Source organism: Macaca fascicularis, chromosome 15 (assembly GCF_037993035.2).
Source record: "Macaca fascicularis isolate 582-1 chromosome 15, T2T-MFA8v1.1".
In the NCBI taxonomy this organism is placed as follows: Eukaryota; Metazoa; Chordata; class Mammalia; order Primates; family Cercopithecidae; genus Macaca; species Macaca fascicularis.
In genome coordinates, this window is record NC_088389.1 from 6,889,804 (window position 1) to 6,907,232 (window position 17,429).

General features: G+C 49.4%; 1 protein-coding gene across 1 annotated transcript; it reads right to left on the reverse strand.

Moving 5' to 3' along the window:
- Positions 1–476: 476 nt before the first annotated feature.
- Positions 477–17,213, reverse strand: LOC135967591 (SH3 domain and tetratricopeptide repeat-containing protein 1-like). The gene is given in 8 exon segments (XM_065531093.2): positions 477–527; positions 529–656; positions 4,114–4,456; positions 4,458–5,770; positions 7,542–7,583; positions 10,385–10,626; positions 16,860–17,004; positions 17,125–17,213. Coding segments are annotated over 6 exon segments (2,025 nt in total). The 5' UTR covers positions 10,533–10,626; positions 16,860–17,004; positions 17,125–17,213.
- Positions 17,214–17,429: the final 216 nt, after the last annotated feature.

A 17,429-nucleotide genomic window follows, 5' to 3' on the forward strand; every position in this document is an offset into this window, starting at 1 on the left:
GGGAAGCCGAGTGGGCCACATATGGGACGTGAGACCTTGAAACCCTGCCCCGGGGAAGCAGGTGACACAATTGGCTCTGTCTTCTGTGGGAGAGAAGCCACAGGTGGCTGCTGTGGTCACATTTAAAGGGACAGATGAAGGCCAGGAGTGAAGACTCGGGGCAGGCAGAGGTCAGATGACAAAGGCCACCATAGTAGGAAGAACAGCCCAGAGTGCACGTGCACGTACTGCCTCTGCTGGGGTTGAGATGACCTTTGACCCAACAAGGGAGACTCAAGCTGGGACTCACAAGCCAGCAGCAGCCCTGGGATGACCCCAGACCCACCAGCTCAAAGCATCTGATGCCAAGGAACCAAATGATCCAAAGGAAAGGGGCTGAGGAGGCCCTGGGCCAGCTTCCCTGTGCCCCCCTCCCTGCCACCCCTACCCCCTTGCACCCCTCCACACCCCCACCACTGCAAAGCCAGTCCTCACCACTAGGTGCCCAGGGACAGGTAGAGCTGACTGGTGGTGTCCAGGAGCTGCCCTCTCCAGCACCTGGTCGGCCACCTTGCGGGCAAGGGAGAGCTGGAACTCGTGGTAGATGACACACTGGGTCTCGCTGGGCATGACGACGCTGTAGAAGCAGCACAGCCGCTGGACGGCCCGCAGCTGGCCTGGGCAGAAGACAAAATGGAAGACGTCAGCCTCCCAGCATCGAAGCGAGGCTGGCTGGGTTCAGAGGCCCCTGCTCTGTGCTTGTCTCTTTCACACCTCTGTGAACCTGGGCCCCATAGGCAGGGAGCCTGGGCTCAGACAGGCCATGCACCTGTGCAAGGGCAGGCGCCGAGCACACCGTGATATGGGCACAGCTTGGTGCACATGCTCATGGTACAGGCCGGCCTTCTTTACAACTCCCAGGGCCGAGGTTCTGGCCAGGCTCGGCCCCTGCACCAGGCCATCTATTTCTGCTTCACAAAGCCCCTCTGGCCAGGACCAGGGCCACCTTCAGCCTGAGATGATGAGACCAGGGACACAAATAGCCCCTGTCGCAGATGGAACCCTGAGAGAGCAAAGCCAAGCATCACGTCTGCCACACACGGCATCATGTTGGGGGAATGGGGTTCAAAGCCGGCACCTGGCATTTCCACACATGCTTCTCTCATACAACAAAGCTCCAAACCCACAGGTTCGCTGGCCTCTCCCAAAGCCAGGGCGCTGGGAACAGTGGAAAGCTTCTGATTTTCTAGTGTCAGAAACATTCCGAAGATTAACAAAGGAAACCAGGTACGCCGAATGGACATCTGTCACACACGCCCCCCAACAACAGCTGAATACACAGTCCTCTTGAGCGCCCATGGGACATTCCCCATGACAGACCATGTGCCAGGCCACAAAATGAGCCTCAGTGAAGGGAGAAGGACTGAGACCAAAGCAGAGGTGTTCTTCAGCTGTACTGGCACGAAACTGGAAATCGACAGTGAAGGAAACGTGGGAAATTCAAAAATATGTGAAAACTCCTAAACACACTCCTAAACAACCAGTGAGTCAAAGAAGAGACCATCAGGGAAACTGAAAATTAATTTGAAAAGAATACAAACAAATGCACAGCCCGGGCCAGCACGGTGGCTCACACCTCTCATCCCAGCACTGTGGGAGGCCGAGGCGGGAGGATCGCTTGAGTCCAGGAGTTTGAGATCAGCCTGGGAAACATGGTGAAACACTGTCTCTATAAAAAAAAAAATACAAAAATTAGCGGGGTGTGGCGGTGCACATCTGTAATTCCAGCTACTCAGGAGGCTGAGGCATGAGAATGACTTGAACCTGGGTAGAAGTTGCAGTGAGCCAAGATTGCACCACTGCACCCCAGCCTGGGCAATAGAGCAAAACTTAAAAAAAAAAAAAAAAAAAAAAAAAAAAAAAAAAAAAAAAGCACAGTGTATCAAAAACACCAAGATGTAGCTAAGGCAGTGCTGAAAGGGAAATTTATAACTGTAAATGTCTACATTCAAAGAAAGAAAAAAAATCTTAAATCAAAAGCCTAACTTTCCACCTTGAGAAACTAGAAAATGAACTAAACCCAAAGTGAATAAAAGGAAGAACATAATAAATGTGAGAGTGGAAATGGGAAGTAAAAATACAGAGAATGGAAAAACAAAAGAGATAATCAACAGAACCAAAAGTGGGTTTTTTTTAAATAATAACAAAAGTGACAAATCTTTCACCAGACTGACCAAGAAAACAAAGATGGGGCACAAACGACTAAAATCAGAGACTGAGCACCATGGCTCACGCCTGTCATCCCAGCACTTTGTGAGGCCGAGGGGGAAGGATCGCTGAGGCCAGCATTCAAGACCCGCCTGGGAGAACATGATGAGACCCCATCTCTAATAAAAATAAACAAACAATTACAAACCCAAGTTTCTAAAATCAGAAATGAAAGAGGAAACATGATTGCCGACCTGACAGAAATAAAAGGATTCCATGAAAACACTACGAACAATTGTACACCAAGAAGCCAGACCATCTAGACACAACAGCCAAACTCCTAGAAGGACACAAACTACTGAAAGTGACTCAAAAATGACCCCAAGGAAGCATGTGGGGTATCAGCCCCGCCCTCGGTCTCCCGGACCGTTCAGCTCAGGGTGGGGAGACAGGGAAGCATGATCCCCGTTCCCTGGCCTGCATTTCCAAGTCTGAATCCCCCAGCACCCAGGGGAGGGCCTCGTAGGAGGAGGTGCCACAGGCTATTGTGCCAGGAGCCACTGGAGGCTGCAGTGGGGGCTGGGGAGCTGGGTTCCTGGAGGGTCTCCTTCCATTCAGAGAATGTCCCTGGGGAAGAAGCCTGGGTCTGAACCCCCCAACCTTCCTTGGGCAGATGTGTGGGACCGGGGCCCCTTCACACGGTCCTTTCCAAAATCTCATCACTCCTAGGGCCAAGAGTGGGTGCCAGGCCTGTGCTGGGAAATGAGCAGATTCATATTTGGGCACAGCCCCTGGAGCTCTGGTCCAGGCCACAGGAGGCACCTCTGAGTGGTGTCACTATGCCATGACAAAGCACTGTAAGGCAGAGGGGACTCAACAGTATCCTCAACTTCCTCATCTATTCTCTGCGGCCTAGATTTCGGACAGCCCTGCCCAGCTACTGTCCATTCACTGCTCGGTCTGCACTGACTGTTCGATAGCACTCCATGGCTCCCCAGTGCTCTTGGGGAAAAGGCGAAGCCACAGCCTGAGGCCCCAGGCCCTGCTTAGCTCTCCAGAAGAGCTTCTCACCATCCAGCACTCAACCCACCCCCTCCCAACTCTGCACCTCCCTGCATAAGCCCTGTTCACTCACCCCCACTCACACTCCCACTCACTCACCACCACTCACACCCCACCCATCCTCGCTGACTCACCCCCACTCGCTCACCCCTGGGCCTTCACACAGGCTACACCACCAGCCCCTCATCCACACCTATTACTTGACTAAATCCTCTCAACCCTCTGGTCCCAGACTAAAGAGGCTTCCCTAACCCGGGGCCAAGTGCTGCCCCGCCATCACGCCACTCACCCTTTTGTGGCTTCTCTGGCCTGAAGCTCACATTCCCACGCTCAGCACCTCCCTCCCGAGGACCCCACAAGCCCCTTTTGTGGGTGGGGCCTGGCACACTCAGCAGGAGCTGCTTTTGCGTGAACTGCTCTGTGGCTTTGGCCAATCACCCACCCCTGTGTCCTCTGTGAAGTGGGATGACCGGTGCACAGGGTTCCCGAGATACCAAGCAAACACAGGCACAAGAACTGGCATTCAGGGCCTGGCTCATGGAGGGGCCCCAAGTCCTAGCTCAGCACAACATGCCTTGATCCCAGGGTTATGTCTAGGGATTGCCAGCATGCAGGACTTTCCGTGCTCAAGGCAGGATGGTCCCTGGGCAAACCAGGAAGAGCTGCCTGCCTCAGTAGGGTACAGAGGGGCTGGCCCTACATGGGAACGGCCTGTCTCCAGGGCGTTTGCCAACATCTGCTGCTGGCCATAACTCAGCGCTTTCGATGGTGGAAAAACCACCACTTGTTTCCGAATCACAAACCCCAGGTGTGCCCTGACCCAAGTGGCCCCAGAAGGCGCACAGGAGGAACTGGGGCACTCACTCTCCACGTGGTCCATCTCCACGGCGACCAGAAGGGCCCACTCGTAGTAGCCCTTGCACTGCTGGGCCGGGCCCTGGCGGGTGAAGAGGTAGCCCAGGAGTATGTGGGTGAAGTCTCGGCCACACTCCCCACACGGAAGCCTCGAGAACAGACGTACAGCCTCCAGGAGGTAGTGCTGGGCCAGCCTGCTGGCACCCGCGTGCAGGCACAAGGTCCCAAAGCTGGCCAGCACCACTGCCTGGTTCCTCCGCTGGCCCAGGTGCCAAGCCACCCGTAGGGCGTGGTAGTAGCCCTCGGCTGCCTGCCTCGTCTGGCCCGTCCTCTTCAGAGCCACGGCCACCAATGTTGGCAATCACACCCTCCTGGTCCTCGCTGACCACCACTGCATCCTGGACAGACTGCAGGATGTTCAGGGCCACCAGGCTCTGCCTATGAAGCACATGCAGCCAGGCCAGGGCCACCAGGAAGTCCACGATGGCACGTACTCCGGCAACAGCACTGGCTTCCACCGCCTGCGTCATGAAGGTGATGGCTGGGCCATGGTAGCCATGGTGGCTGTACGGTTGGGCCAGGCTGGCGTGGAGAAGGCCGCGCAGCGCCTGGCCTGGGCCCGGGGTTAGGGAGGCCAGCGCTCGCCTGAGGTAGTGGGAAGTCTGGGTGGGGAGGCTCTGGGGCTGGAGGGCGTTCTGGAGCACCAGCTTCACGTTCCTCAGCGAACCAGCCAGCGAGTCCTGTGTCCTCAATGAGGCCACCTTGACACAGCTCAGCACCAGGTGGGGCAGGCACTCGCGGCTGTAGATGTCAGCCAGGAGTGGGCAGCAGTGTGAGAGCCACGCAGCGTCTGGGGCTCCCAAGTCCCTGTGCAAAAACAACAGCTGCTCTAGGAAGGGCAGGGCCTCCTCAGGCTGCTTGAGGTGCACGTGGTGCCTGGCCAGCAGGAAGCAGGCCCGGGCCTAGGCCTGTTGGCTCTGGCCACCCACCGCCCACTGCAGCACCAGCTGCAGGAGCTCCCCGTCCGCCTCGGTGCTACAGATGTGGCCAGGCGTCCCCAGGAGCAGGGCCATGGCTTTGGGAACCACCTGTGTACACTTCTCCTGGTTCTGCTTCCAGTAAATGCCGGCCAGGTTGGCGTACACAGCCACCACCAGGAACAGGTCCCCGAAGCTGCCCTCCAGGGCCCCCAGTGTTTCCTCCAAGTACACCCGGGCCTGGGACAGCTTGAGCCTCCTGCTGCACAGCCGCCCCAGAAGGAAGCAGAGCCTGGCCAGGGCCATGAGGAGGCCACCTTTCTTGGCCGCCCCTCGGGCCTGTGCCAGGCACCCAGTCAGCTCCTCCTCGTCGCTAAAGCTGCTGAACATGCTGCTCAGCCATGGCAGCGCCAGGTTGTACAGGCCACAGAAGCTGGCCTTGAATCCAGAGCTGTTCAGGAACAGCAGCAGTGAGCTCATGGCCTCTGGATCCTCCCAGTTGTCCTCAGCTTCCAAGCAGAAGGAGGGCTCCTCGGGGTCCTGCAAGCTCACGTTGCTGGATGCTACACAGAGACCCCAGGACGCTGGCTCCTGGGGGCAGCCTGGGCAGGTCTTGCATTGTTCCAGAACATTCTTCACCTTCGGCAGGGTCTCCTGTGGCTCCAGGCCCAGGCAAGGTGGAGGTATTTCTGCAAGTCACAAAAACACCTAGACAGATTAGAGTCCAACAGTGAGTCCTTGGTCCACTTGGGGCAGGATCCCTGCATCCCCGTCCTCTGTGTCCCTGGCGCAGCTTGCCATGAGCCCTTGAGAATTATGCGCAATGCAAACCCAGGGTCTGGAGCACGTATGAACTCCGGGGACACAGAGAACACGCAGGCCCGTGGCCCTGCTACAAAATCACCTACAAAATCACTCTCCTACAAAATTGACTCTCCTACAAAATCACCCTCCTGTCCTGCTTTGTCGCCCACCTGATAGCATGGTTTTAGGAGACTATGCCAGCTCAGTGATCCCTCAGAGATGCCTTTCCCTTTAGATACAATCAAAGCCTTCTAACTGGACCCATGTATATGCAGCACTACAACTACAAATGTAACTTTTGTCAGCATATTGGGCCCCCCGGTGGGGTACAGGAATCCATGAAATCCTCAACAGTCAATCAGAGCTATTGATCAGCTCAAAAGATGCTATGCAAAATTGGTAAAGCCACCGACGGCACAGGACAGGGGTGTTGTACCCATGTACCCAGCTCCGTGCAGGGAAACGGACCATCCCTGCAGGAAGGATGGGAAAGCTTCTAGGCCCCTGTGACCACCTTCACCTTGGATGGTCTGAAAACCTGAAGCCCACGGTTCCTAAAGGGTTAACAAAGGCCAGACTGCTCAAGCAGCCCACTGGTGCCTGCTGGCTTTGGTGGATTCCTAGCCAAAGCCCCCTCCCAGAGGTGAGCAAACAAGCGCATTTCCTGTTGGAAAACCTGGGATGAAAGGAGGCATTAATGGGAAGGAAAAAACTAGATTTAAACAGACTCTCTGTTTCAAGCTCACATGTAAAAACTATTTTCAATACAAACTGTCTCCTTATTCAACTGTAAAGCCTTGGAATTAAAAAAATAAATAAATATGATTTAGAGGCTAATGTGACTTGACAACACTAGATTAGCTAAGAAATCTTCCCGACCCGGCAGAGGCACACAGCCCCTCCCAGCCACTACCCTGGCCTCCGGGGCAGCTGGAGAGCCACGTGCCTTTGCTCCAGAGACTTTGGCAGAGGGTGGAACCACCCCCTCCCCAAGGCAAACCTACAACAGCCTTCCCTTCCGCACTGGCTTCCCGGGCCTCCTCTGGGACCTTGTGCCTGCATCCCAAATGTACTGGGATGGATCCCATTCCCCGGGAACTTCCAAGGGCCCTTGGTGCATCCACATCACCAGGCTGTCCACATGCGGACCCTGTGTGAGGGGAAGAGACAGAGCCGCAGAGGGGAGACGGGAGGGCCTCCCTGAATCAGCCCCTCAGGAAGGAGCAGACCCTTCAGGGACCTCAGTTGAGGCCCCTGCAACCTAAGGCTCTGAATTCTGCTACCCGCTGAGGGCTGTGTGGCCTCCCATCTCTGAGGCATTGCACAGGGTGAACTGCAGCTTCTCCAGGTCATGAAAAAGGAACCCACAGCTACATGTGGGCCCCAGCAGTGGAAAGGATGCCCCACCTCGGTCGGGGACCAGGCGGGGGTCAGCACGTTCATTGGAAGAAGTGTGGGACCCCACAGCCTCCAGTGCCAGAGTGGACGGGAGGTTCAGGCCCACCTCAAGCAATGTCCCTCAAGTCCCCGGCCCACACCACAGAGGTGTGACAGCCGCATCCAATGCCCACTGTACTCACCTCTGTCCCCTCCCCCGGCGTTACTCCAAGGCCCAGCTCATAACCAGAGGAAGCCTGAGCCACGGGCAAAACCTACCTTGTTCCTGCGGCTGCTCGGTCTCAGTTTCCTCTACTGAGTCTACCAAGGGAGAAAAGAGAAGCAATGAACACCCCCAGCCAGCACCTCTGGGCCCATGTCAGGTTGAGCTGGTGTCAGTGTTGCAGGGTGACAGCATTGCAGGGTGCAAGGGTTGAAAGGCATATCATCCTCTTTCCTCCTGGATCATGGGAACAACATCACTGGGGGGTGTACACTTTCTGTGATATTGGGAGTAACATCGTCTTCTGTGTCTTGGAATATTAAGGACAATATCATGGGGGGGGGGCGTGTACATCTTCTGCAATATTGGGAATAATATTATCCTCTCTCTCCCTGCATACTAGGAAAGATATGACAGAGTACATGTTCACCTCCTGCGATATGGGGATTAATACCATCTCCCCTTCCAGATATCAGGAAGAGTATCACACGGCGGTGTACGGTGTCTGCAATACTAGGAGTAATATCAACCTCTCAGCCTTGGAATATTAAGAAGAATATCACAGGGTGGATGTACACCCCCTGCCATATTGGGAGTAATATCAGCCTCTCCTCTCCATGGATATTAAGAACAATATCCCAGGCTGGGTGTAAGCCTCCTGCTCTATGGGGAGTCATATCATCCTCTCCCTTCCAGGATATTAATAACAATATCACAGGGTGGGTGAACACAGCCTGCGATACTGGAATTATTATCATCCTCTCCCCCTCCAGATACTAGGAACCATATCACAGAAGAGCTGTACCCTCCCTGGGATATTGGGAGTAATATCATATGCTTCTTCTGTGAATATTAGGAGCAATATCACCGGGTGGCTGTCCATTCATTGTTATGTTGGGAGCCACGTCATATTCTACCCCTCTCAATACTAGGATCAGTGTCACAGGGTGAGTGTACACCTACTGTGGTATTAAAACTAAAATGCTCTCTGTCCCTAGATATTAGGAACAACATCACAGGTAGGTGTTCACCCCTGCAGTATTAGAAGCAATAATATGATTAATTAGTAAACATCAATCATCGATTTTAATAATTATCAGGCTAGTCTCGAACTCTTGACCTCAGGTGATCTGCCCGCCTCAGCCTCCCAAAGTGCTGGAATTACAGGCGTGAGCCACGGTGCCCAGCCAACACTTCTTCACATCCCTTTTTGGACCTCAAATTTAGCATGCCGAAAACACACTTTTGATTCCCCCTGCTATAACCCACTCCTCCCATAGTCTTCCCAATCCCAATAACAGCATCTCTAGTCTTCCAGTTACTCAGGCCAAAATCCTTGACATCATCCTTAAAACTTCTTTTTCTCTCTCTTGTCATCCAACCCATTTAAACTCTCCTTTCAAAATATATGCCAGACCTAACCACTTCCCACCTTCCTCATCATTTCCAACCAGGTCCAGCCCTCATCATAGCGCTCTGGGTTACTGCAAAAGCCTCCCAATCGCCAGGCACACTGGCTCACGCGTATAATCCCAGCACTTTGGTAGGCCAAGGCAGGTGGATCATCAGAGGTCAGGAGCTCAAGACCAGCCTGACCAACATGGTGAAACCCCTCTACTAAAAATATAAAAAATTAGCCGAGCATGGTGGTGGGCGCCTGTAATCCCAGCTATTCGGGAGGCTGAAGCAGGAGAATCACTTGAACTCAGAAGGCAGAGGTTAGAGTGAGCCGAGATTGTGCCATTGCACTCCAGCTTGGATGACAAGAGCGAAATTCCATCTTAGAAGGTTAAAAAAAATAAAAAGCCTCCCAACCCACCTCTCTCCTTCCGCCTTTCACCCTGCTCTGCATTCTACCTTCCACTCTCAAACATTTCAGAAAAAAAAAAAATTATATCCACAGAGAGAGAAAGTACAAATGGGGTGAAATGTTTGGGGAATCTGAGGGAAGAGTATATGGGAATTCTCTATACTATTTTTACAACTTTTCCATAAGTCAGAATTATTTGGAATTCAAGAGTTAAACAAAGAAAAAAAAAACACACTATCTCCCTTTGTGAATCCATCCTGTCTTTCCCCTGGCAACTTAAGGACGCTCTCAACTAACACATCTATTTTTTCATGAACACTAAAAGAACTCTTGCCGAGTTTTGACTTTCTGTGCTTGGCAGTAGAAGTGTGTGTGTGTGTGTGTGTGTGTGTATATATATATATGTGTATGGTGTGTATGTATAGAGAGGGAGAAATATATATGTGTGTACATATATAAATATATATTGTATATTTAAAATGGTAATGTGTATATATATAAATATGTGTGTGTGTGTAGATATATATAATACATACGCCATAGCCTGTCCTTAACCAGTTCTAAACTTAGTCGGAAAAACACATACCTAAGCAGAGAATTTCAAAATAATATGATGAATATTTTGATAGAGGGATGTGTTGCTATGGAACACGCTGCTAAGACACAAAACCTCCTAGATGGGGCAATGAATGAACGAAGTTTTGCACCTATAGGCACCCCCTCTGATATCCCCTCAAATGTTTATAGTTATATGCATTTGCTTCCCCCAGGACCCCTATTTCATAAGGGTTAGTCCTAGAGCCTAGCAAGTTCCTACTACAGCTGGCACACATATGCCATTCAAGAAACAGTGGCGGAGTGAATGACGAGTTAAGAACCATTTGTCAGCCAGTGCTCAGTAATACAACATGCACTGGTATGCAAATTATATTTTTGTTGAAAACAACTGCAGGATCACAAATTATCTTTCCAGAGAAAGCAAACCTCAAAAGCTTCTTTACCCTAGTAAAGCACGTTATAAGAAGCTCCCCTTATATAAAAGAAAACCTCATTCTTTATCAATGGCATGTAAACCTAATAGGCCTCCGCCTCTGATGACATCTCTTCCATCCCCAGGAGTAGATAAAGGAGGTTCCGGAAACCCTGGTAGTTGTGAAGGTGGCTCCCAGCTCTGACAGTCTTGAACCCTGCGGGCACGGAGGTCACACAGCAGAAGAACAACCGAGGCAAGCATCATCAGGCTTCGAGTATGTTTGAACCACAGATGACAAATAGGCTGCAGCCAACTGAAAACACCAGAGATTCATGGTGGCCACCTGAGGGGTTGTGCTCTTAAAAAAAATAATAAATAAATAAAAATTAAAAAATTAAAAAAGGAAGGGGTCAAGAATCCATCAGGTCTGACTGAGACGTGTATCAGTGACTAACACCCCGTATGGCAAAAGTACTCCGGTGCGCTTTGGGTACTCACAGCTTCAGCAGTATTCAAAGGCATGTGCTCCCCTAAGACTAAGCCACGGGAATACCCACAGCAACACTGCCAGGAGAAACGTCTCCCATGGATTTGGCTAGAAACACAGTTGTCTTTAACAAATTAACACTGAATAAATCCTGACTTATTAGAGCCTGTGAGAATGACATTCTCAATGATAACAGTTATCACTACAATCTCCAAACATCTGCGATCCTGCAGGGAGGAACTGTGACAGCGCAGGCCACATGTCCAGAATGCTTCCCAAACTGCCTGTTACAGAATAAAAGAAATAAACCCCCCCCCCCAAGAATGTCTTCACACACATTTAGCCAGTTGTTCCTTTGTGTGCATCTCTGTGCTAAAATGGCCATTCTTCCCCACAGCCTGAAGTCATATGCTAAAATAAATGAGACTCACATGAAGCCAGAACCATGCAGATGCCAAGGAAACCAACACAAATGAAATGGGCTAGAGAGTGTGGCCAGGAGGATGGTAGTTCCCAGGAAGCAATTACTTCATCTCTGCCCATGAAGCGGGCAGTTGTCACTGTCCCCCAGGCCCACACCAGACACTCGAAGTAGGTTCTAACCAAACTACCTCCAACAATCAACGTAAATACACCACACAATTGGCTTCTGAAAGGACACCTTGCAACCAACAAGAAACTGTAAGCACAACTTTGACAAACTGGGCAACTAAAAACCTTGGAAAAGGATAAACACTGCCACATTTTGACTCAAATACTGTTACGTGGTAGCACTGCAATAATTCACTGAAACAGAAGAATGAATGAGGAATACGTTTATATAGGAATCAGAGGAAGCATGACTAATCATTTAAAGAAATAGGTCAAGAAACTGTTAGGTTCAAATGCTACCGTGAGACACTGTTAGGGCCTTAGGCAAATTCACTTCTCTTGGTCCTGTTTCTAGGTTCATCAAAAATCAGCTTTGGACTAGGGAATCTGTTGCTTTCCAATGCCTTCCTTCTGCGATTCCAGCCCAGATTTTAGGACTGCTCTCCCACTTGGTATATGAAAGCACTTTCTATGTAGAATAGCAAGAGTACATTTCTGTGTTGAATGTGGTTTGGGACCTACTCTATGAGGCAGAATATCATCATGGAACTTTAAGCATGACGACAAGGCACACTCTAGATAAGGATAACACATAAGATGTGGCCATACACCTGTGCGTGCCTGGCAGGGAGATGGAGAAGTCTCATTTAATGAAGCCGGGATGCCTGTTGCACCTGAACATCCTCAGTCCACCTCAAGTTCACAACGTCCTTCTGGCATCAAACCACAGGTGTCACATACTTTTCCATACTTTCCACCCAAGATTAAAATATGCAGAGCACCGTGATAAAGACGCCTCCATTCCCAGCATGTTGGCTCTCATTCTGTAGAATTACATACTTTCGGTGCAAAATGGTGACCTGGTTGCAGCGGCAAGCAAGACTGGGCTCCGTGGGAACAGCAGGCCCTGCAGGAGCCACCATGCCTGTCGCCACAGTCTGATGCAGCTGCAGAGAAGCTGTGGCTGAGGCCATTCACTTTGTGAGAGAACCGCACAGGAGGGAAAAGGTAGGGAAGGTCGGGAAGAGGACAATGTCATGCTTCTGAGACCAAGCCAAGCCATCGCATCCCCTGTGACTTGCATGTATACTCCCAGATGACCTGAAGTAACTGAAGAATCACAAAAGAAGTGCAAATGCCCTGTCCCACCTTAACTGATGACATTCTACCACAAAAGAAGTGAAAATGACCGGTTCTTGCCTTAAGCGATTATATTATCTTGTGAAATTCCTTTTCCTGGCTCATCCTGGCTCAAAAAGCTCCCCCGCTGAGCACCTTGTGACCCCCCACTCCTGCCCACCAAAGAACAACCCTCCTTTGACTGTAATTTTCGTTTACCTTCCCAAATCCTATCACACGGCCCCACTCTTATCTCCCTTCCCTGACTCTCTCGGACTCAGCCCGCCTGCACCCAGGTGATTAAAAAACTTTATGGTTCACACAAAGCCTGTTTGGTGGTCTCCTCACACGGACGTGCATGACAGGCAGGTGCAGAGCCAGGGAAGGACCTGTGATGAGAACAGAAAGGAATGCGTCTCCCTGTACACACACTCGGATTTTATGACAATGTGCGCAGGGGGCTGAACTGGATGCCTGAGAACATTCCTCCAAGTCCTTTTGCAGATTTTCTAAATATTGGTGTAAAATCTGAACTCAGACAAAATTTTTTTAAATCACTTCAATCAACATCTTTGTCTAGTGCTCAGCATCATGTCTACAGGATCATCTAGAAAACCAACTTCTGTTCTAAGGCTCACATCCTCCTATAAAGTCCCAGGGATTTTACAAGGGAATGCACCTCTCATTCGCATCAAGAACACACACAGCTACCATCCAAGAAATGCTTAATTTGCTTATATAATTTTTTAAACACCCAGATTTGAAATACAATAGAGAAGATAATTTTTTGATAGCTCTGCTTTCCAACTGCGAACTGCGGGTGGAGAAAATAACCTGCCATGATTTCTAACCAGTCAACAACCTGTCTTCCCTGGCTGCAGTAGGAGCAATCTTTCTGAGCTCAGGATGAAAAAGAACCCAGTTGGTTAGGGGACAGACAATCATCAGTTCTCAGCGGGCTTCCCCGGTCCCAAATCCCCATGTGATACGTGGAAGTAAAAAGCTATCCATGACCAAGCATCTGAACACTTATCCCACCTCACCATCTGATTCTCCTGCCATGCAAATTTAAAATTAATAAGCCTGTTATTGGAGAACAGAGTTGGTGCTGCATCTGTCTTCCTAAAATTATGGATAATTACCAGCCCACAATAGCTTCTAATCAGATTTGAGTAGTCCCTTAGACAGGAAGCTAAAGTGCCTCAGCCCTAAACTGAGAAGAAAACAGAAACTGAAATGCTCTAGGTTTGATTATTTCCCCCTTGTTCTAAAGTTGCTGTTCCCGAATCTCCTTCTAATGTCTTGTTTATAAAATGTATGAGAAACAGGGAAATTTAAAGACATGATAGAAATGGCCACTTTTTCTAAGTACAAACTTTGTGAACATTATTTTCAGCTGCTGGGCTTTTTCTCCACATACTGTGAGCCTGGAGGACATTTTCTCCCTCGTGGTTACACATTCAGAGTCAGGGAAAGTGGCTTTAGCAGTAAAGAGGGGAGTGCAGTGAGAAGTGACCGGACACTGAGAAGGGCAGACAGGGACTCTATCTCGGTGGCCTGCAGCACTCCTGGGCCTTGGCCTTTATTTTTCTATCTGTACAAGGGATCTAAAGGCCCGTGATTCTAGGCCACGACAGCTCTTCATACACACATACGCGAACATCACTGTGAAAAGCTATGACACTTGGCTGATTTTCTGAAGAAATTATCTTGTATCATTTCTACTCAAGTACTCCACCTCTTTCCAGACAAGTATCTGAGGATCATGGGCTATCCCACAGCCATGTGTGTAACCTCTCCTGCTTATGATCCCTGTACACATAGCATTTTCCAAAAGCATTTGGTGTAAAGTGACAGAAGAAAGAAGAATAAGGTTCTTTCAGCCCATTCATTCATTCATTCAACAAATATTGACTATCTATGTGCCAGGCACTGGTGATATAACAGGGAACACATATTTTTCTAGGTAGAGACAGACTACCAAAAAGTATGTTAAAGATTAATACTGTAGAGGAAAATACACCAGGAAACAGGAAAGAAGAATACCCCTAGCCACCCTACACTGGGGTGATGCTAGCGTTACAAAATGGAAACAGCGGCCAGGCGCGGTGGCTAACACCTGTATTCTCAGCTCTTTGGGAGACTGAGACAGGCAGATCACCTGAGTTCAGGAGTTCAAGATCAGCCTGACCAACACGGAGAAACCCTGTCTCTACTAAAAACATAAAAATTAGCTGGACGTGGTGGCACACGCCTGTAATCCCAGTTACTCAGGAAGCTAAGGCACAAGAATCACTTGAACCTGGGAGGCAGAGTTTGGAGTGAGCCAAGATCACGCCACTGCACTCCAGCCTGGGTGACAGAGGAAGGATCTGTCTCAAAAAAAATAAATAAATAAATAAAAATAAAATGTAAACAGAGAATAAGATACCAAAAGAAAGAACATGAACGATTAATTGTAACAAAAGCCTTTGTAAGCTGATACTTTCCTTCCTGGATCCTTGTCTCTTACAAATGGAAAAAAAGGGCAGGCAGGGGGTAGCATCCAAATGATGTTTTAAGATGGCTTCGGGTTTCAGATGTCTGACAGCCATACTCATGTACTTCAAGGAAAAAGTTCTAGCTCTAGAAGCCATCTGGGCAATGGTTTAATGTCTTTTTTCTTTTTTCCAAAGAGTTTTAAAATACAGGAAAACGTGTGTGTTCATTTGGCTGCTCTGTGCCCGCACACGTGCAAACTGTGCTAACAGGTTTTTCCATGTTTTGCTGAATTTGCCAGCTTGCCATAAACAGGCTTCCATGTCTTAATTGTCTATAAAGAGCACAGACACACAAAAATGCAGATCAAGACTAGGACAGACACGTCCTTTGTTCTTTGAGTAAATACTGCCAATGCCCAAAATACTTTCTCCATCACACTATCAATAAGGAATTCAAGTTCCTTCCAATACCATGAGTAACGTCAGTGATAGACTATGTTTAGCCATAATGACCCATTAGCATTCTTTTTCCTCTAAAATGTTGAAATAGTAACATTGAGTGTGCACTCACGAGGTGCCAGTCTCTGAGTTTGATCTCATTTGGATCTCGTTGAAATCCTTTAAGATCAGTACCATATTCTCTCATTTTTCATAGATGAGGAAACTAAGGCAGAGAAAGGCTAAGTAAGTTGTCCATGGTCACAGGTATTTAGGAACTCTTCTCTAAACTTTCAAAAGTTAACTACTCCCACTATTACACATGGTTTTTGTTTGTTTTTGTTTTTTTTGAGACAAGGTCTTGCTCTGACCAGGCTGGAGTGCAGTGGCGTGATAATGGTTCACTGCAGCCTCGACTTCCCAGGCTCAAGTGATTCTCGCACCTCAGCCTCTCCAGTAGCTGGGATTACAGGCATGAGCGACCACACCTGGCTAATTTTTTAATTTTTATTTTTTGTAGGGATGGGCTTTCACCATGTGGCCCAGACTGGTTCCAAACTCTGGGCTCAAGAGATTCTCCCAGGTCGGCCTCCCAAAGTGCTGGGATTACAGGTGTAAGCCACTGTGCACAGCCCTACAAATGTGACTTGTACAAAGTCAGAGCAGTGAGCAGGAAGAGAACAGAGACTTCAGCGAGTCTCCTGGCTGTGGCAACGCCATATCCCTCCTCCATACCGTAATGTGTCTACACCCACCAAGCTCCTAGACGTTGAAGGCAGGCCAGCTCAGAGACGACACAGCAGTCAAGAAAGAGAAGATGCAGACATGTGTCTTGATTTCGGCTCGAGCGTGCCTCTCTGCCCTGCAGCTGCACAGGCAGAAACCAGGGGCCGTGAGTCTCAGGCAGCGTGTTTGGTTCCTGGCTGGTAATTTTTTGGGAGACCATCCCATACAATTAGTGTTACACTTCTCAAAAAGGAAGTGTGAGTTTTATAGAAAAATCGATTCCATTTGGGAGAAAGGCCTAATAAAACCACAAAAGGATAGCACATTCATACAACAACAAATTCAATTCATCTGTCACAAACTGAAATCCCAAAGCCCTCTGGGCACACAGCTGTTTTTCTGAGCTGAAATTCAACTCCAGTTGAGAAACAGGTCAACTTTTCTAAAAAGATTCTTTTTCACATGCCTTCAATAAAAATTCCTTTCCCTCACTTGTCATTTTCCAGATTTAATGACTCTGTTGGCCTTTCTCTCATTTAGGCCATGAACACTGACTGCATGTCTGCTACGGCCCGGACTCCAAGGGAGGCACCCTAGGGAACACAGATGACCGCAGCACAGCGACAACCTCAAGGAGCACACACGGGGAAGGCAAGATGATACAATCGAAGACTTCACACAGAAAAGAACTTGGCATCCATACCCCGTCCCATTTCTAGAAAACAACGATGCTAACTTAGGAACATTTACCGAACAGCCTGCAGTGTAGAGGCAGCACGAGGGGGCTCCATGCGGGGAAGAGCACCTTCAGAAGGGGGCGTGCAAGCAACGTGAAGGCAGGAGACGCCCCCATGCACAAGGGCCAGCCTGGGGGCCTGCAGAAATGGCCATGCATCTGGGAAGAGGGAGAGAGGACAAGATACTTAAATGCTCCAAAACGAATAGAAGCCTCCCAAGAACCTCCCCCGAAATGGGGCAGGGATTTACAAAAACCAAACCGAGCATGCGCAGTTACCTGAACATAGCGCCACCAGAGCGTGCTATCAAGGAAGAAACAGGGTCACTAGAAGCCTGAGCCTCTACTCCCAGCTCTGCGACTCATTCACCCGATGACCTTGGTGAAGGCTCTTAGCTTCTGTGAGCCACAAGAGAATCAGGAAAACAGAAGATATGAAAGTGCTCTACCTTTTTCACAGAACTGCTGAGGGAATAAAATCAGATAACGGATTTTAAAATTCTCTGTGAATTACAAAGCAAAATGCAACCGTATGAAATCATTCTTACCATTAATAACAGCACTGTCAAATTAAGAGAAGAGTT